The 20,372-nt window shown below is 46.5% G+C and overlaps 1 protein-coding gene across 3 annotated transcripts in view; it reads right to left on the bottom strand.

Annotated features, from left to right (window-relative positions):
- The window catches only part of PCYT1A (phosphate cytidylyltransferase 1, choline, alpha), a 31,877-nt gene that overhangs the window by 10,308 nt on the left and 1,197 nt on the right, over positions 1–20,372 (bottom strand). For 2 of the 3 annotated variants that reach the window (XM_039488662.1, XM_039488664.1), the window contains 3 exons: positions 9,362–9,514; positions 4,199–4,298; positions 1,197–1,313 (listed from right to left, as the gene is read on the bottom strand). In XM_039488662.1, coding sequence (XP_039344596.1) covers positions 1,197–1,313; positions 4,199–4,298; positions 9,362–9,478 — 334 coding nt within the window. In that variant the 5' untranslated portion in view covers positions 9,479–9,514. Of the gene's footprint in view, positions 1–1,196; positions 1,314–4,198; positions 4,299–9,361; positions 9,515–9,621; positions 9,759–20,372 lie in introns of those variants that run through there. The other variant, XM_039488663.1, reaches the window with a different exon arrangement.

The following is a 20,372-nucleotide window of genomic DNA, read 5'->3' as shown; positions in this document are numbered from 1 at the left end:
CCCAAGGGCCTCGGCCACAGGTGGGGGGCCTGTAACCTGAGCCCCACCGCCCAGGGCGGAAGCCCTGGGGCTTTGGCCCCACGAAGTGGACTCAGGCTTTGGCCCTGGGCCCCAGCAAGTCTAACGCCAGCCCTGGCGACCCCATTAAAATGGCGTCCGACCCACAGCTTGAGAACTGCTGCAGTAAAGCACAGGTGTGAAAGGCTTGGGAGTGGAGGGGGGAAGAGAGCTTTACGGAGGCGAGGAAGCCTCTCAAATCAAGTCCACTGATTTCCACACATGGTGAAGAACACAGCATTATTATGCAAAACTGGTCAGTGGACTGGCTGGTAACTCCTCACCCCAGCCCCTCAAGGGCTCTGGAACTCATGCTGCTTGGAGAAAGAAATTATGAATACAGAAAAGTCAACTTTCCTTCAAAAGCTACCAGTGTTCTTCCTCTTTGGGCATCAGCACTGGGAGCACAGGGCAGCTCTATGGACCACCACTAGGTGGGGCACAGAAGTGCCTCATTTACACAGGGGATGACTCGGGTCCAGAACCCTGACATCTAGCACAGAAACATCAGAACCAAACAGGTTTCCAAATTTAGAAACGAAGCCAAAACCCATCTGACCAAATCAGACTAGAACAGAATGGGTTCATAGCAAATCATCCAATTAGTCCAATTACCAGGCTGATTAAATCACGTGAAATAAAATCAACAATTTTTTATTAACTCTATGTAATAATTTGGGAACAGGCCAATCTCAACTGATATATTGCTGCTCCAGCCGAACAGCTGATATAGGGAGGATGAAATCACTCCCAGCACACAGAGGGACAGTTCCTTATTCTTCAACTGCTCCTGTTCTCCAAACGGATGCTCAGAACGTCCCTTTATATTCTGGCAGCATTTCTTGACACACAAATTTAGATCAAAGGTTAGACAAACTCGGTCAGAATACAAAGTAGTTCCCACCTTTAAAAAAAAAAAATCAGTTCTGGAGTTCCATTTTTATAGCCAGACCCATCTGTACTGTAGCCAATTCAATACTGAAGAGGATGAGATTACGACGTGGCTGCCCTTTGAGCTGCCAGGCACAGCGTAAGACGCTGAGGGTGGGAGAGTGCAAAGGAAACTACGGGTTGCAATCCTACCTTTGGCAAGGTAAACAATTCCTGTAAGGCTGCCAAGTCAAGAGGCGTCTCCTTACCTCCCACAATGAGATATGTGTTCGGGAAGAGGTTCTTTGCCTGCATCAAGGCCCGGGCATGTCCAGAGTGAAACAAGTCAAATATCCCATCAGCGTAAACCCTGACTGGTCGATCCACTGAGCACAAAAACAAACAGATGTTATTCACGGAGAGCCATTCCTGGGGAAAGCATTTGCTGGCTGCGCCTTACTGGGTGGGTTTGAAGACCTAGTGAGCCGTGGGATCCTTGTGGGAGGAATTTGGTTGTACGTGTTGTTATAGAAACAATCGTCAGAATGTGGAGCTGTAGCCAGAAAAGGTTTGAGAAGGGAAATTGCTGGTTTGTTTCCGTTAGGAGTCAGCGCATGGGGGGGCCCAGACTAAGCGTGGAATGACACTCACAGACAGACTTAAAACCGAAAGTGTCCTGCGTGGTGCGCTCATGGGGCTACGTGCAGCTGCCCTGGGAGAAGGTGCACACAGCAAAAAGGGAAAACGGGAAAATGCAAACATGGGACAGCCTAATTTTGGCAATTAATTGATCTTTGATTATCAGCAGGTAAGTATGCCCAATGGCCTGTGATGGGATGTTAGATGGGATGGGATCTGAGTTACTGCAGAGAATTCTTTCCTGGGTGCTGGCTGGTGAGTCTTGCCCACATGCTCAGGGTTTAGCTGATCGCCATATTTAGGATTGGGAAGGAATTTTCCTCCAGGGCAGAGTGGCAGAGGCCCTGGAGGTTTTTCGCCTTCCTCTGCAGCGTGGGGCACGGGTCACTTGCTGGAGGATTCTCTGCACCCTGAGGTCTTTAAACCCCGATTTGAGGACTTCAGTAACTCAGACATAGGTTAGGGGTTTGTTACAGGAGTGGGTGGGTGAGATTCTGTGGCCTGCTTTGTGCAGGAGGTCAGACTAGATGATCATAATGGCCCCATCTGACCTTAAAGTCTATGAGTCTATGAATCCAACACTGCGATCCTACAGGAATCAAAATGCAACATGTCAATGTTCTGTTCAGCAACCAATTAGCATGGGTTTGTGTTACGTTTGCCTAGCAGGCTCCTGGAGGAAAACCTGAGATCTGCCCAATTCCCTCCACACTCCATGGTGAACCTCACTACTATAGCTGCTGTCCTCCGATTCTGAAAGAAGGGCCAATGAGAATTCCTGCTCAGTATGACTCCTAAATTGACCAGACAGCGCTATTATTGAGCCAACCTTTAGTTCCTGCTTCCAAGAAATGCCAAGCTGCACTGAAAATCATCTTGAGGCAGCACAAGCCAGTCCTGCTAGGTCTTGGGGCCGTCAGATAATTTCATGGAGAAGCTAGTGCTGAATAAAGCTCTCCCTGGATGGGGCCAGATGTTTCAGCCCCATTCAGATTAATGGTTACTCCATCTCTTAGTAAAGAGCAGCTCGTTTATTTCGATACCTGAGCTCACACATGCTTAACTTTTGCCCACTGTTTCACATTCAGCCTAAAGGATATTCGGGAGCCCATCTACTACTAAAACCACAATAGACTTCTTAACTTCCACTTTTCCGGGCCAACACAGGACTCTCGCTCCCAGCTGTGGGACACTTCAGCCATCTCGGAAGTCAGACACATGACTCTCTGGGCCAATCTAAGCCAGACAGACAAGTCTGAGCCAGAGGGAGGGCACTTGGCAGATAGGAAGTGAGACTGCTTCATGCATAGAGGGCAGCATTCAAGCAGGTCTGAAGCTGAGGATGGGAGAAGCAGATAAAGGGAGCAGCAGGCAGAGGGGACTAGAGGGCCAGTGTGGGGGAAGAACACAGATGTACAGTAGTTGGGTCACTTGTGACACAGAGGCAGTCAATTAAGGCAATAATATGAGTTTTGCTGGGAAGGGACAGATGTTAGATGATGTAGACAAGCTGTATAGCGAATGCTAAAAGACAGTAAGAATTTATTACTTGCAGAGCCAATCTGATTGATCCTGAATGTGTTACATGGTTCCATAGAGAAACTGAGGAATCAGAGATTCAAGACCGCTAATCCCCATCTGTGGGCCAGCACAGGCCTGGGCCCTTGCGTATGTATGTGAGAATGAGCATCTTGAACTTTCTCAAAACATGGATCACAGACAACACTTTGGAAATCTGTGCGCTAGTGTTTAGGCCAGTCTAGATTTGACTGTGCAAAGCCATGGGGCTTCCAGAAATTCCCTTGGGAGACTGTTCAATAGGCCCTGACAGGTCACGAGATGAGTAAATCTCCTTTAATGACTTTTTACAGAAAGAAGTGCAGTGTTCATTACAACTACGAAGCTGGCACCATGAAGGGCTGGGTACGATCATGTACTTTGAACAGTCAGCATAGGAGCAGCAGAGGAATGCGGCCTCTAGCAGGGGTTACTAGCACTGCTATTCTCATGCTTCTGAACAAAACCTTGACCAGTGAGTAATGTACCATTCTACTCAGAGAAGTGACTGTAGAAATCGGCGCCCTCCTCCTCCCTGGGACGGATCTGCTGAGCATACTGAAATTGGCTATCGAACGAACGCTGTTGTATCCTCCAGCGTGCAGGCAGGGCACCTCACAACGCTGACACCGTTATGGGTATTTGTTTTGTTCACACATCTTATGCTTGGCACAAGACAAGTGATTTTTTTTTTAAAAAATGCCTTTTGACTTCTTTACTCGTCTAGCTGTTTAAGTTCTCAGTTGCCGCAAAGAAGAGGGTTAGCACTGATACTGCTCTACAGCAACTCCGGAGGGCGGCTACGAGCGATGTTAGTACTGAGGAGAATGTAAGCTCTTTGGTAGGATGTATACGTACGGCTCCCAGAACAGAGGCCCCAGTCTCCAGCAGTCATGCAATACAAGTAATGATAGTCTTAGCCCACAAGGTGGATACAACGCTCCTAAATAGCTAAGCAGGGCTCCTTCCAACCTGACACAAGGGAGGATGAAACTCTTTAATTGAGCCAGGAGAAGTCCTAGGACAGTGCGCGTGCTTCGGTAACTGCCTTCTCATTTGGTTTTACAGTACTCACAGGGGGTGCCGCGGGTCGCCTCTTCCAACGTTAGTCTGACGTACGGCTTACTGTAGTCCACCTCAATTTCATCCGAAAACGGAGCTGGCTCCCTCAAGCCCTAAATAATCAGAGAGAAAAATAGCTTGCAAACCCCCTAAGGTTCAGCATATTACACTGCACAAGCAGACAGGGATGGCAGGGGAATGATGATAGCCCAGCAATTCAATGGCAGACACGGGGAAGCCATGTACAAAAGGTGCTAATGAGATTTACTCACAGACGTTAAGTCCGAACACTGCCCTGGGGGGTAATTATCCCTAACTTACGGATGGAGAGAACTGAGGTGAGCTGAGGTTAAGTTACATGCGGAATCAAGGGAAAGGCTCAGCAGAGCCCAGGGCACAGACTCCCAGCTGGTGTGAATGGACTTCAGTGAAGCTATGACAGTTCACACCAGCTGAGGATCTGCCCCACGACTCCTTTACTCCCAAGTCCTCAGATCTAATCAAACTGCCTCAGCTGGACAATACCTTGAAACAAACCTCCCCATGTGTAGGCTCTAGTATTGTAACGTACCAGTGGCTACAGGTATCAGAACACTGAAGCTATTACCACCCAAAGAGAAGCTGCGTACAGTTGGTCTGACTCTCCAGGGAAAGTGTTTATGAGCACCGATTTGTAAGCCTTAGAAGGTGGGAAACCAGTCACGTTCTGGGGGAAGCACAGAAATCTGATGGGACATTACAGGAACACCCCCCCCCTTTGAAAGTACCTGCAAAAACACCACGTTGGTACAGTTCAGAGTGAGAATTAGGAGGCATAAAGTCCAATTATAGCTACTGTGGGGCTGATCTCTTCTGGACCAGAACAAAGCATCTTACCCTCCAATAAGCAGCCAGTTCAGTTTCAGCTGAATGACTGTTAACAGACTAACTTTCTCTTTTAGCAGGAAAGTGTGGCACGGCAGAAGATTAGGAGTCAATCTCGCTAATCATTACATTAATGTCCTGACTTAAGCCAAACTACAGCTGCAAGAGACTCCTCAGCAATTTCCTCCTGCACACTGCGGTGAGCCCTGGCAGCCGGTCCGTTTCCAAACTGCGCCAAGGAAACAACTCTACGCGCTCGTGCTCCATACCGTTCACTTCCTCACCCTCGTGTCCCGCCCCGACACCAAGTGGCGGGACCTCTTGCCACCTGTGGCGGGTGAGGAGCCCCGGTGGGCCAGCCTGTACTCCACCCTGGTCCCGAGGCCCGCCGGGGATATCAGCTGGCGGCTCCTTCACGGGGCCGTGAGCACGGGCGTGTACTTGGCGCGGTTCACCCCTGTCCCGGACACCTGCCCCTTCTGCGGCGTGAGGGAGACCCTGGCGCATGTTTACCTAGAGTGTGCCAGGTTGCAGCCCCTATACCGGCTCCTCACCGACATTCTGTTACGTTTCTGGCTGCACTTTTCCCCTCACCTCCTTATCCATGCACTCCCTATCCGTGGCCCCACAAAGTCGCGGGACCTCCTGGTCAACCTCCTCCTCGCCCTGGCTAAAAAGGCCATCCACGCGACCAGGGAGAGGAGGTTGGCCGACGGAGACTCCTGCGACTGTGGGGCTTGTTTCCGGTCCCTCGTCCGCTCACGTCTCCGGGCGGAGTTCCTCTGGGCGGCGTCCGCTGGCTCCCTTGACGCCTTCGAGGAGCAGTGGGTGCTGTCCGGGGTTCTCTGCTCGGTGTCCCCGTCAAGCTCCCTCCTTATGACCCTTTGACCTCACTCCTGTCCCTGTTCTTTTATTAGTTGTCCCCCGCACTTAGTGGGTTTCCGTGGCCCTGTGGATCCTCCCCTTAGGCTGGGGGGGGGGGGATCTGTTAGCATGGGGCGGGCTTCCGCCTGCCCCCTCTCCCGGATAACCCAATAGTACACCCTTATATAAATCCATAGTATGCCCACATCTGGAATACTGCGTACAGATTTGGCCCCCTCATCTCAAAAAAGACCTTCTGCTATGCTGCGGTGAGCTAATGCCCTTTGAAACCTCGTTCCTAGCTCTAAATTTGTAGCCCGGGGCATGCATCTCCTCACTTCAGGGGTTCTTAATTAAACTCTTACATTTAACGAGGCCAAAATCCATTCTCCCATACAGCTTTCAGATTTCCTACTTAACACTCAATCAATCCCCCTTTGGTTTTTTTTAATACTTCCATGCTTGCCTCTGTTCTTACTGTGCCTTAGGTAACGGATCATACTAAACCTTCCTCTCTAGATAAAAAACAAACCAACCCCAGTCTTTCCACCATGTAACAGGGTCGGGGTACACACCCTGAAATACTGAATACAATACATGAGCAGAGCAGGGCTATAAGTCAACTGGGCTTTTTATTACTGTCTGCTGGGGAACTCTAGCACTGCAATCCTCTAAATGAGCAATCAGCTCTTCAGTTATAAGTCTGTGCCAAGAGAGTGTAAAGTATCTGGGTGACATTTTTGCCGTTGCAGGAACAGGGAGCCCTGCTATAAACTCCTAGGAATAAAACCTTTCACGAAAGAAAAGAAGTGAACTCATCACGAGTCTGCACCTCAAAGAGGCGGAGGAATTCTGAAGAGGGCTGGTTACATAGGCAGCATGAGGAAGAAGCAGAAGCACAGCTCGCTTTGGGCTATCTGTGGTCAGAAGCCCTTGCAGGGCTCTGAGCGTAGCAAGGGGGCGGGGGCGCACATGTCCCCTCCCCATCTTTAGATGATATGTTACAAGGTCTGCTGGTTAAAGCACAGGCATTGAAGTCAAGGAGACCTGGGTTCTACGCCCAGCTCTGGCACAGCTGGTTTGGCAAGTCGCATCACCATTCTGTGCCTCAGTTTCCCCATCTGTAAAACAGAGACACTAATTCTTACCCATTCAGGTTTGTAAAGCAATTTGAGATCCTCTAATGGAAGGGAAAAATGTTGTCCATAAATTTGGGAAGGTAAAAGGTGAAGCTGAAGTACACTGCAGGTATTTTTACGAGCGACTTTGACCCCCACAGTGATGGGGGAATGGACGGCAGCCAGCTCTGACAGAAAGGTCAGGAAGGAACAACTCCAGAATGTGCGATACACACGAGCCCCATGGAGGGGGAGGCAGAGAGCTGCCACATAAGGACAAATCTACAGTGTTACAGCAAGGGCAGTATGAAGTCAAGGCAAGCTCTGGAAACAGGCAGAGATTTTGACAATAGTGATCCCAATAAACCCACCCTTCAGGTCTACTTGGGAGGTGGCAGGAGAAAGCAGATCAGGGTCTGGTACTACTAGCAGAGAGTGAAAACAATGGGCTTTTGAGAGGGAGGGAAAGCAACCGAGTTATAGTTTTAGCAGTGTTAATGATTTAAAAATACAAGAAATCAGCCCGAGAGACTCTTCGAGAGACACCATCGGCTGAAGGAAGGCCCCAGCATTTTAGTTTTGTAAAACAAGGCTGCACTGAGCCCAGTACGGACAAGAAATGTTCACATGGATTGTTTGAAAACTCTCCTGCAGTGCTGGGAACACAAATACAGCTTCCTGCTAAATGCACCAGAACCAGAAAGTGAAACCCATTAAACACACAATGAGACTAACCAGTCTACCATCACCACAGAAGGCAAACCAGGGTGCATAAAAATAGATTTAAAAAAAAAAAAAATCCGATTTTATTCAGCGTAAATATTTTTTTAAAATAAACCTATTTAAAATTAAATTTGAAATGATAACCTATATTAAAAGCCTAAACTTGCTATATTCTATTAACGTCATTTAATTTAAATAAAAATATAATCGTCAAGCAGTATGTATTTGCTGTGGAAGTTTTAAAGAAACTCAAACCAGTGAACTGGTGGCAGTCACTGGCTAAGCACCTGGAACCAGAGTTTGTTGAAGTGCCAAACAAGCTTTTGCTGCAGCAGCCTCTTTTGCAGGTTCAGAGAGAATATCTTCTTCATTTCAGTTTATTCAACTACTTTAGTTCAATAACTAGGTTCATGCAAAGTTGAGAAACCAATTGGGAGCTGAAAGAGTAGGAAAGCTCGTTTTCCTTTTCCAATCTGTGAATAAAAATGGAGGTTTGGACAGATGAGAACTACTTGTTCTAAAATTCTGAAGGACATGATGACCGGGGGGGGGGGGGAATTCAGCTCAGCCAACGCTTCCCTGGTTTAGTAAACCAGTTTTAAATGTAAACCATGTGTGGAACCAGCACATTTTATTTTATTTAACTAATTAAAAAATTGAAAATACTGGTTTTGTGCATTTTTAACGCAATTCAAATCTCCATCCACACGCAGCCTGACACAAATCACCACACACAAATCAACAACCTGGTAAACAATGCATCACTCACCATTTTCTAACATGATCAAAATGTAAAATTTCAGAAGCTAAATAAGCATGTTAAGCTATATAATTGCTTAAATAAATGTATATAGATATAGCGTATCCTCGGGTGAGCAAAAGATAGTACCAAGTTTAGCATAAAGGCTACATCTAGTTGCAAATCAACATGTCTTAACTATTACCAACCAATAAGGATCAACCTCACTTTAGGAAAATAACAAAGTTCAAATGCAAAACAAGATTCAAATCGATTATTTAAACCAAGGTTTCCTGCTTGCTCATTTAAATCAATCTGCCTCAAGGCAAGATGTTAATTAACATTATTTTGGTTTTAATAATTTAGCCCCCAAACACTCATGCATGCGACTTTAAACCCGCACGCACGTAGTTCCATTGATTTCAGTGGCGTTATTCAGGTGCTTAACCACACGAGTAGCTGTAGGAACATGGCCACAAGTGGGTCTAAGGAACTAGTATAAACGTTGTTTAAAATCTCACCTACGTCACTAAAGAAATTCGAATGTGAAAAGCTGATTTATTTCAAGTCTGAACACATCCACACCCAGAGCAAACCACCGTAAATACCACAAAGCAGCTTACCTCAGCTGGCTTTGGACTCGATTTTTTTTATGCCTGTGTTGTAAGTATGTACATTAGCGTGAGCAAAGGAAGATTTCGAACCAGCTTTGCAAGAAGCAAACAGCACGAGCCGGGCTACACTACTCCGCCTCTTTCCCTGGGCACAGAGGACATTTTACTTTGCCCTAATCAATGTCGCAACATCAGTATCATTCAGCTGCTTTCCAAAAGTGAAACGTTTCTGATCAAAAGCCCTGCTTACTTACAAACGAGTGACGGGACATTTTCGGAGGGATTCCATCCAGCTCTGTTGCCCCATTGGGTCCTGACCCATCTTTTCTTCTCTTCCGGGAATTCAGCCTGGACGAGCTTGGTGGCTCCATCACAGGAGAGGTGCTTGGCAAGGTCTTTCCAGCTGACTAGAAGAATGAAATAAAGAACAAGAAATAAGAGGTATTTCACTCCAGAAGGCCTAAGAAACCGGACAACAAGAGGCCCTGTGTATAAAAGATCAGCCCAAAAGCACCTGAACAGGAGGCCTAGCCACCTGCACGTGGCATCAGGTGCCAAAACTACTGGACAAACCGTGCTTGATGGGAACACTGAATAATTTCTCTCTGCAGAGCAGCTCCTAGTCACAGGAATGACGAGAGGGTAAAACTCAGCTGGCTGGAGAGAAACTCCCTCACGCAGGAGTTGCAATATGAGTGGTGATATCATTAGCATGAAGCTAGTTATGCTATTTTAGTATCTGAGTGGCAGGCCAAAGATTAAAATATGCCCAGTCCACATGTCTGAAGGGTAACTTTGTACGATTTCCCAGCACTCGTTTCAATGATAAACTGGATGCACAAAAAGAACCCCCACACAACAAGACAGCTGATGAGTAAAGCTGGATTTCCTTTGGGGGGGGGGGGGGGGACGGGAGAACCTTGGCCATGAACTAAATCATGACTGAGCTGTTTGCAGTGAGCTCTCAGCTGTTAACTTCCCATAAGCCAGGAATGCAAGGAAGCCCCACATTGCTTGCTGGTGAAGTGGAACTAGGCGTTTACATGAACGGGTAACACTGGAAAATCTCAGCTCCAACTGCCACAAGATTTAAAAGCAGATGCTGGATTTGCAAATTTGTGACTAAAGACCGAGTTGAAGTTTTTCCCTTTACTAAATCAGCTATATGCAGACCCCAACATGGTCATTTGCATTTCTGTATCGCTTCTCGTCAGAGAGACTGGCATGTCCAGGAAATATGGTTCACACCCAAGTCTAGAAACCCGAGTAATAAATGCTCTGTGGATTTAGGACTCTGCCCCCTCACATGCAGTGGGTGTCCTGAAACTCTTTGTAGGGAGTGTCTGGATTGATGGTGAACCTACTGCAGGAAGAGAGCGGGCTACACCATGACTTGAACGCTACCCCATCCCCCCGTGAAGCATGTGATTATATATTAGCAATCGCTGCAGAGTATCACTGCTCAATGACACCAAGTGGTGCTGGATGAAGCGCCATCAGCCAGATCCTACAAGAGCTTTTCGAAAGGCGGGCTTTTACAGGGACAACTATTGGTGGGCACTTCAGGAGCACAGATGACTCTGTTTGGGAAAGTTCCAGAGTAATGAATCAAGCAAAGATAAAAGACTACTTAGGACATGGAGACTGGAGCTGTACTTTATAACATTCCCAATTTAGATTCAACATGGCCTTACGCAATGCTATGTCAGCAAAAATGGCCTCTGTGGTTTTGGGTAGGGCTGATTGGAGGGTGACGATTCTGGTTTGTGGCAACATAGAGATGTTTTTTCATTCCACGCTGGAACAAAACTATAAACTTTCTCACCGTTTCGGGGAAAGCGTGCGAGTGACAATGTGCCAGCCAGGCAGTCAGGCCACTGGTGTGGATGTGGGACACGCAGGTTCATGTCCTGGGTCTGCCTGATTGCGAGTGCTCTGGGATGAAAAACTCTGCTCTGAATCAGGTTTCTCACATCCGGCATCAGTGCCCAAACCAACAGATTACAGCGTGACACAGTCTTAGTGTCAGTTTCCCTCCTTCCAGAACCAAAAATCTTTTAGACAAAGTCTGCGTCGGAAATGTTCTGACCAGCTCTAGTTTTGGGCTGAACGCGTAACAGCATGTAGCTCAACAGAGAGACTAAACTCTCCCTCAGGATTGCACCTGGACCACTATGTTCAGCTGTAGGCAGCTCGATATCAGAAAGGGAGTTCAGAGAAGAGAACCTGAGATCTCAGGGGACTGGAGGAATAAAAAAAAAAAAAAAGATGGCTAACAGGGAACAAAGCCGTCTGCAAGTACAGGAGGGAGAGTAAATACCAAGCAGGGACAGAAATCATTTCGAGCAGTGCAAGGGGGCAAAGCAAGGAGCAATGGAATCAAATTGAGGGGAATCTAAGCAGAATGTCAGGGGTGAAATTCATAATGCTGAGATTATTAGATTGTGGGACAGTCTCTAGGAAGCGATGGAAGCCCTGGTACCTGGGACTGGATGAGGCACTTGGAAGCGTGCTGTAAGGATCAGTCCTGTGCCAAGAGGAAGATGGACCAGATCAGCTAATATCTCTACTCTAGCGTTCATTCCATTTTAACATTCATCTGACAATGCTTAGGAGTGATTTTTGGAGAGCATCCCATTATTGGAGTGGATATTATTTTATAGCACCCACAAGTGCAGTAGGGTGCTAGAGAAGATGTACCAAGACAGCCCCAGCCTCAAAGAGTTTACAGCCCAAGCCCTGATTCTGCATGCGCTTAACTTGAAGTGGCTAGGGCACATCAGGATGCTATAAACACAATATCCCCCACCTACAGTCACTGTGAAACACAAGCACTGTGAAACACAGGCGGTGCACATTACCAGCTGCGTATGCCCTTCATACCAGCTACTCACTTCACTGGTCCAGCAACCAGTGCCCAGTTCATGAAAAACAAAGCGACCTGGGTCAGTTTTTCAAATAACTTGAATATTCATTAACATGACTGGAGAACTGACGTCATACTTTCTTTTATGGCTTTGGGCAGAACAGTCTGACACTGTTTAATCATCCCATTCTCTGGCCTGTCACTTTCTTCATCTCCATCAACCCCAGCAGCTGATACAATAGTCCCTACTGAGTACAACATTAAAAGTCCACTGAGTTGGCCTGTGCTGCTTTAAGGCTGTATCTAACCATAGGTATTATTAACCCACTCAGTTTCTGAACAGAATGTGCTCTGCTTAACACAGCAGCCTGCCTAGGCGTGATCTCAGAGTGACTCAGATTTCCACTCACTGTATTTAAACCAGTGCGCGTATGAGTGCACACGCGCTCCTTGCTGTGATACTGCCAGCGTGGTGCTGCCCGATGTAAAGGCTACCACAAGTCAAAGAACTGAGGTTCCTCCAATGGGCAATGCTGTTTGATTTATTTCTGCATAGGGAATGAGGGACTGCCTGCGTTCAGGGCTAAACCTGTCTAGCCCATCTCCCACGTCTGTCAGCGCCTCTTCACCACTCACTCTCCCTTTTGTGTTTCCTCCCCACTTACACTCATCCCTGTGCCCGCCTGACTCCTCTCTTTTGGTGCACATCCTCCTCCTCCCTCCCACTTTGGCTAAGGGAGCTCGGTGGGGAGCAGCACCCCTGGGTGATGGGGTGGGTCACCAGGGGAAATGGCCACACATCCACACCGCTTAGGGAAAAACCTGCTTTAGGATATGCCAACACTACAATTAAAAACCTGCGGCTGGCCTGTGCCAGCTGACTCAGGCTCGGGCTAAGGGCAGGATTAATTGTGGTGTAAATATTCTGGACTGGGCTGGAGCCTTGGCGCTAGGACCCTGCAAGCCGGGAGGATCCTAGAGCTCAGGCTGCCTGAGCTCAAATGGCTACACTGTAATTACACAGCTCCTCAGCCCAAGGCAGCTGGCATGGGACAGCTGCGGGTTTTTAACAGCAGTGTAGACGTAGCCTAAGGCCATGTCTACGTAAGTTTTGTCGACCTACATGGAAGTGTAGGTATGGCCTCAGACAACGATTCAACTATGCACTAGCTGCGCCAATGCCAAGCACCAGATCCAACTCTCACTGGAAATCAGAGGGAGCCTTTCCAGTCACTTTCAGAAGAACTGAACTGGACACTCAAAGAGCAAGCACAATTCCTGCAGACACAGACATGAATGCAGCTATTTGACAAAGCAAATTTTGCAATATTCCAGGCGTCAGAACTCGACTTGCCTGTGGTGGGTGAGAAGCTTCCCCAGTGAGTGAGACCTTTTAGCAACTAATTTTGGCAGAATTTAAGCTTCCATTGAAAAAAAGGTTCTTGCTCTTCTGGCTGCAAAGAAAGCCATCCAAACGTGAACAAATTATTATTTATATCATCGTAGCGCATAGGAGCCCTTGTCATGGATCAGGACCAGTGGATGCTGTGTAATCTCTGACCCTGAAGACACAAATCTGCAGGGTTGACAGCAGCATTTAGTCAACTTCACCTCACAGCTAGCCTTGGGCAGTGTTACAGCAGTTTAGTCTCCATAATGAAGATCTGCCCCCGCTCAGCAGCCAGGGAAGAAACGCCTTTCATCCAGCAGCTAGAATGGGGTGGGAATGTCAGATGGTGAGACACTGGCCAGAGGCTGATGATGTTTCCCCTATTGGGATTTAGAGACAGCAGCACCCACAGAAGTCCTGGCAGCTTCCCTCTCTCTAACAGCTGTGTTTGCAGCAGTGTCCTGCTGAGTCTCTCCTCCCCAATCTTCATCTGTACCTCTGGCTAGCAGGTTTATGGTGAATATTCAAGCTCTGTATTAGCGTTCTTAAGAACCGGGAAGATCTTGCATTAAAAGGAGTCACTGTGATGCAGTTACTAATCTTACACCATTTATTTAGACACGAAGGACTAAAATAACACCATGATTCATCAGTTAATGCTGACTGGATCCAACATCTGTATCACAGCTTATCACATGCTCTCTCTCGTTATTCTTGGAATGCTTCAATGTTCTACAATTAATTACACTCATGGTGGATAGGGGCTTTCCTTTCAAAGCTTCATTTTAAATTCTTTTTGGATCAGATCAGGTATGATCAAAAGGAAAAGCCCTTTTGCAAAGTTTTAATACTGTTCTGTTTTATGAACAAATTTCTGGTTAAAAAAACCCCACTGCATCATTTGCTCCATATTAGGCAAGAGAACCGGCTCATTAGGAGGGAGGTTAGAAACCACTCTAAGGCCTGGTCTACACTACGGGGTTAGGTCGAATTTAGCTGCGTTAGGTCGATTTAAAAATGAATGCGTCCACACAACCAACCCTGTTCTGTTGACCTAAAGGGCTCTTAAAAACGACTTCTGTACTCCTCCCCTGCGAGGGGAGTAGTGCTAAAATTGACTTTACCGGGTTGAATTTGGGGTAGTGAGGATGCAAATTGACAGTATTGGCCTCCAGGAGCTATCCCAGAGTGCTCCATTGTGACCGCTCTGGAGAGCACTTTGAATTCCAATGCACTAGCCAGGTACACAGGAAAAGCTCTGAGAACTTCTGAATTTCATTTCCTGTTTGGTCAGTGTGGCAAACTCAGCAGCACAGGTGACCGTGCAGTCCCCCCAGAATTGTAGAGTGTAGAATGTTGCTACACTCCCCCCACATCATCTCTGTCCCTGAGGTTATCACAGATTAGAAGGTGAAAAAAACCCACACTCGCGATGACATGTTTTCCGAGCTCATGCAGTCCTCCCGCATTGATGGGCGGGGGGTTCTGGGCACCCAGCCACTCCACTGCAGAGGATGGCCAAAACAACAGAAGGCTGTCATTCAAACAATTTGATTTTTAGTGTGGCTACAATAAGCAGTGTGGCCTTGTCCTTCCCTCCTCCCCCACCCCAACTGGGCTACATTGTCTGTTATCTCATTTTTTTTTAATTAATAAAGAAAAAGAATGCATAGTTTCAAAATAATAGTTACTATATTTCGAAGGGGGGGAGGGTGGTTGGCTTACAGGGAATTAAAATCAACAAAGTGGGTGGGTTTGCATCAAGGAGAAACACACAGAATTGTCACACGGAAGCCTGGCCAGTCATGAAACTGGTTTTCAAAGCCTCTCTGATGCGCAGCATGCCTTGCTGTGCTCTTCTAATCACCCTGGTGTCTGGCGCAAAAACGATTGTCTGCTGTTGCTTTCACAGAGAGGCAACTGACAAAATGTACCCCAAACCACCCGCAACAACGTTTTTTGTCCTATTTGGCATTGGGAGCGTAACTCAGAATTCCAATGCGTGGCGGAGACTGCGGGAACTGTGGGATAGCTACCCACAGTGCACTGCTCCGTAAGTCGATGCTAGGCATGGTAGTGAGGCCGCACTCTGCCGACTTAATGTGCTTAGTATGGACATACGCAATCGACTGTATAAAATCAATTTCTAAAAATCAACTTCTATAAAATCAACCTAATTTCGTAGTGTAGGCATACCCTAATAACGCAAGCCCCGCAGGACAAGCATCTCGTCTGCTGGGCTAGCAGCATGTTCAGCTTCAGGTTGAGGGCATGGGGCAGTCTTGCATTGCTTTTCAACAAGGCTTCTCCTGGCAAAATAGTTTGATGGGATCTACAAGAAGTTGAATATCTGATGGCAGGACTATTCAGCCCCCACTGTACAATGAAAACACGGCATTCTGCGTCTTGAACAGTGCAAGACAAGGGGGGAAAAAGGGAATCCTCTCTAACTGTTGAAAACACCCTTAAAGGATGCCCAAGTCCATTACTGATACAAATGCTACAGAACTCAAGTCACCCACCACAGAAACACAGCCACCTCTGGGGTGGAAAGTGGTAGGCATTTCACAGTACACAGAAATAAAGTTTATTAGAGAATATTTAAAAATAAACGATATAAAGTGTTTGAGGCGTCCACAAACATTTGAGGATGGGAGTGAAGAATACGGTAGACAACTGAGATTATGGGACACAATTAGCTGAGTTGGAATTTGGTCAGGACATGAGGATTAACACCTCCACGTGGAATCTTTAGTAACCACGAGTGGCAATTCTTGTTGCTAAATTGACGGCTAATCTCAAGGGAGAGATGTATATTTCTTGATGAGAGTTTCAATGTTTTGTTAGCCAGTTGTAGTACTGCTGAGAAACAGACCCTATAATTTTGAATACATGCCATCGAAACACAGCAATGGAATGAGGAACTGGCCAAACTGCATTCCACCAGAAGAAGAGTTTCATTAAGAGAAAAATTTTGTTTGCAGATGAACAGGGAGGGGAAGAGAACAAATTCCACGGCTTCATCATGAGGCCTGCACAACGCAAGAGGCTCAAGTGAGAATACCTTCAGTCAATGCCGCTCTGGAACTGTCCTCCAGCCCTGGTCTGAAGTCACCATGATTTTACTGAGACAGGTACCAAAGGAATTGAATGCCAGACCTCAAGGCTTCCCTGCATAACACAGTCGGCTTTCTTTCTTCTGTGCCATCTCTCTAAACCTTGGAGGCGTTAGCACAGTCAGATGCCTGCAGTCATGTGCTGCCCTGCCTACAAGATTATTCCAGTATTCTGCAATGTCTCCTCTGCTGACTCATACGCAGACAACTACTACTAGGTTTGCACTCGACCAGCCACCCATTAGGGAGATTGACCCTGACAGAGAGAACATGTAGTGAGAGCTACAGACAAGTCCTGTCACCAAAGACATTAAAAGCTAGACTGGGCAAATTACTAGAAACACTGAGCACTGCTGGGGTAGGATGAAGGTGGAACAGACATTATTCTAGAGTGAATGTTTCTTCCACCTTCATTATCTGTGATAGGATATGTATACAGATTACATCAGCATATTAACTGATGTATTGGTTGTACAGCACAAGCAACCAGAGGAGTTTGTGGGGGCTCTCTCGACTCTCTTGGTTGGGAGCTTTGATGATTATTTAGATTCCCCACGACTTTTACATGACCAAACAGCAGCCGTGATCCAGACTGCTTTTTGTATCTGCAACCTCCTGACCCATCTTCTCTCTCAGATGTGGATCTTCAAACCATAATCAGGGCATTTGGCCTTGTCTTCACATAAAAGGTTTGCTGGTGTAGAAGTAAACCCACCTTAATTGAAACAGTTTATTCTAGAAAAAAAGGTCTTTTTGCTAGTATAACGTATACAGTTTATTTCACTCAGGGAACTGATAACAGCAAAAGGACTTTTTTACATAAGAGCGGCCATATTGGGTCAGACCAAAGGTCCATCTAGCCCAGTATCCTGTCTTCCAACAGTGACCAATGCCAGGTGCCCCAGAGGGAATGAACAGAACAGGGAATCAGCAAGTGATCCATCCCCTGTCGCCCATTCCCAGCTTCTGGCAAACAGAGGCTAGGGACACCATCCCTGCTCACCCTGGCTAATAGCCATTGATGGACTTATGTTCTATGAATTTATCTAGTTCTTTTTTGAACCCTGTTATAGTCTGGGCCTTCACAACATCCTCTGACAAGAAGTTCCACAGGTTGACTGTGCGTTGTGTGAAAAAAATACTTCCTTTTGTTTATTTTAAACCTGCTGTCTATTCATTTCATTTGGTGAACCCTAGTTCTTGTGTTATGAATAAACAACACTTCCTTATTTACTCTCTCCACACCAGTCATGATTTTATAGACCTTTATCATATCCCCCCCCTTAGTCATCTCTTTTCCAAGCTAAAAAGTTGCAGTCTTATTAATCTCTCCTCGTATGGCAGCCGTTACCATGTGGTCCAGCTATATTCACCTCTTGGACCTGATCCTGTGCTCCACTTAGTACTAAATCAAGAATTGCCTCTCCTCTGGTGGGTTCCAGGACTAGCTGCTCCAAGAAGCAATCATTTAAGGTGTCAAGAAACTTTATTTCTGCATCCCTTCTTGAGGTGACATGTACTCAGGCAATATGGGGATAGTTGAAATCCCCCATTATTATTGAGCTTTTTATTTTAATAGCCTCTCTAATCTCCCTGAGCATTTCACAGTCACTATCATCATCCTGGTCAGGTGGTCTGTAATATATCCCTATGGCTATATTCTTCTTATTCAAGCATGAAATCACTATCTATGAGATTCTATAGTACAGTCTGGTCCCTTTCCACCAAGTTTCTGTGACGCCTATTATATCAATATCCTCATTAAATACAAGGCATTAGTTTGTCCATCTTATTATTTAGACTTCTAGCATTGGTATAAAAACTCTTTCAAAACTTTTCACTTTTTAGCTGTCTGCCATTACATGATGTAATTGAATGGGACTTTTTTTCTTTTGACTGTTTCTCGAAGTATTCTTACCGGAATACTTTTTGCTTCTCCATTAGGGCTTTGGTCAGCACAGCTACACTGGCATAAAGTCAGACCCTTGTCTGACAGCCATGCTGGCAAAAATTAAGCATAGATCAGGCCTATGTGATGTCTAGATTGGACGGCAATGTGCTCTAGCTGGGGCTACACCTTCACTCCACTTGGAAGACAAAAGCTAGTGCAGGACATGATGATTTTGGCCTTGTCCATCTTAAAAAGTTTTGCTGCTTTAGCTATTCTGGTGTAGTTAAAGCAGCAAGCTACAATACTGCAAATTCAGTTATGCTGGGATGAAAGAGCTTCTACCAGTTCCAGGTTGGCAGAGCAAAACAAGCTATACCAGCCTTATACTAGTGTCTTATATCAGTGTAACAGCTTCTACACTGAGGCTTTTACCAGCATAACAATGTTAGTTTAAAAAAAAAATTCACATCCCTTAACTACCATAGTTATGCTGGTTAAACTTTTTAAGGCTAAAGCAGGCCTTGTTTGTTAAAATTACACCAGCACTCTGAGATCTGTGGAGTTCAGTGTGTTGGTTTTCACCTATAAAGCCCTAAATGGTCTGAGACTGTCCTATCAGAGTCTCCCCCTTACCCCTGAAAAGAGCACCACATCTGAAATCAGCAAAGGCACCTCAGTGGGAGCTTTTTTGGTATTTAAGAGCTGTGGGTAGGGCATTCTCCATAAAGGCCTTTTATCTTTGAAATTCACACCCCTCCTTGGTCCAAAATAACCCAAATGTGGTGTTGATGGGCTGTGTGGCATGTATGGCCCATCTGCTGAAGCAGGAAAAAGGAAAGGAGAGGGGTGATAGGGGTAGGTTGTATAGGGCAGCGGTTCTCAAACTGCGAGTTGGGACCCCAAAGTGGGCCGTGACCTCATTTTAATGGGGTTGCCAGGGCCAGCATTAGACTTGTTGGGACCACTGAAGCCCAAGCTCCACCCGCACCCAGGGCAGTGGGGCTTGGGCTGCGGCCCTCTTTCCCCCCAACCCTGAGGCGCAGGGCTCTGACTGACACCCCTGGAGTCATGTAGTAACTTCATTGTCAGAAGGGGGGGGTCGAGGTGCAGTGAAGCTTGGGGACCCCTGGTATAGGGAGTAGGAGGGGAGATTTTGATTTCTTACCTCTGTTTGCTGACTGGCACTTCATATGAGGGATAGGGAGGTGCGCTGTGGTTTTGGTTTGGTAATGGATTTTGGATTTGTTTTTCTAAATTGATAACAGAGCCCCGAGAGGCCAGGGGTTTTTTATTACTCTTATTTTCGTACATTTAAATCTAAACAAGTAGGTGGTTAGCTCTAGTGGTTTGCAAAATTACACCTTCAAACTGTCACTGATTCGTCATGCTATAACAATTTCTTGGCCACAGTCCAGCACTGAGAATAATAAATTCCAGACACCAGATCAATGTAGTTTTAAATCCACACATTCAACAACTCCGTGACATACCGCACACATCTGCAGGTGTATAGGGCAGACTTTTTTGGTCTGGATTTGAGACATAAACATGGTGCCCACATTAGCACAGAAATCAAAAAAAATCCCTCCCTATCACACAACTAGATAAAATAACTCATCTGCATACTCTGCTTCAATTCACTCAACCCTAATCTCTGTCACAAGCCACAGGGAAGTGGAGCACATATGGGTGGGAGGTATGGGGGAGGGTGTGGACTCTGCTTCTGTCATTAGTATCAGAGATAAGGAGACTGAACAAAAGGAAGGACATGCAAAAGCAAATACTGTCATGGGGCACCCTTAGCAGACCTGTCTGGACACAAGAATGGGCACTGAGATGAGCAAGCTGAGGAGGAAGCCATGTTAGTTCATGCTCCTCTCCTGGATAATCCCAGGCAGGGGTTCTCAAACTGGGGGCCATGAGGTTATTACATGGGGGGGTCACGAGCTGCCATCCTCCACCCCAAACCCCGCTTTGCCTCCAGCATTTATAATGGTGTTAA

The sequence above is a fragment of the Mauremys reevesii genome, linkage group 9 (assembly GCF_016161935.1).
Source record: "Mauremys reevesii isolate NIE-2019 linkage group 9, ASM1616193v1, whole genome shotgun sequence".
NCBI lineage: Eukaryota > Metazoa > Chordata > Testudines > Geoemydidae > Mauremys > Mauremys reevesii.
Note: the sequence above shows the minus strand (reverse complement) of the source record. Positions and strands in the feature narration are given on the sequence as shown.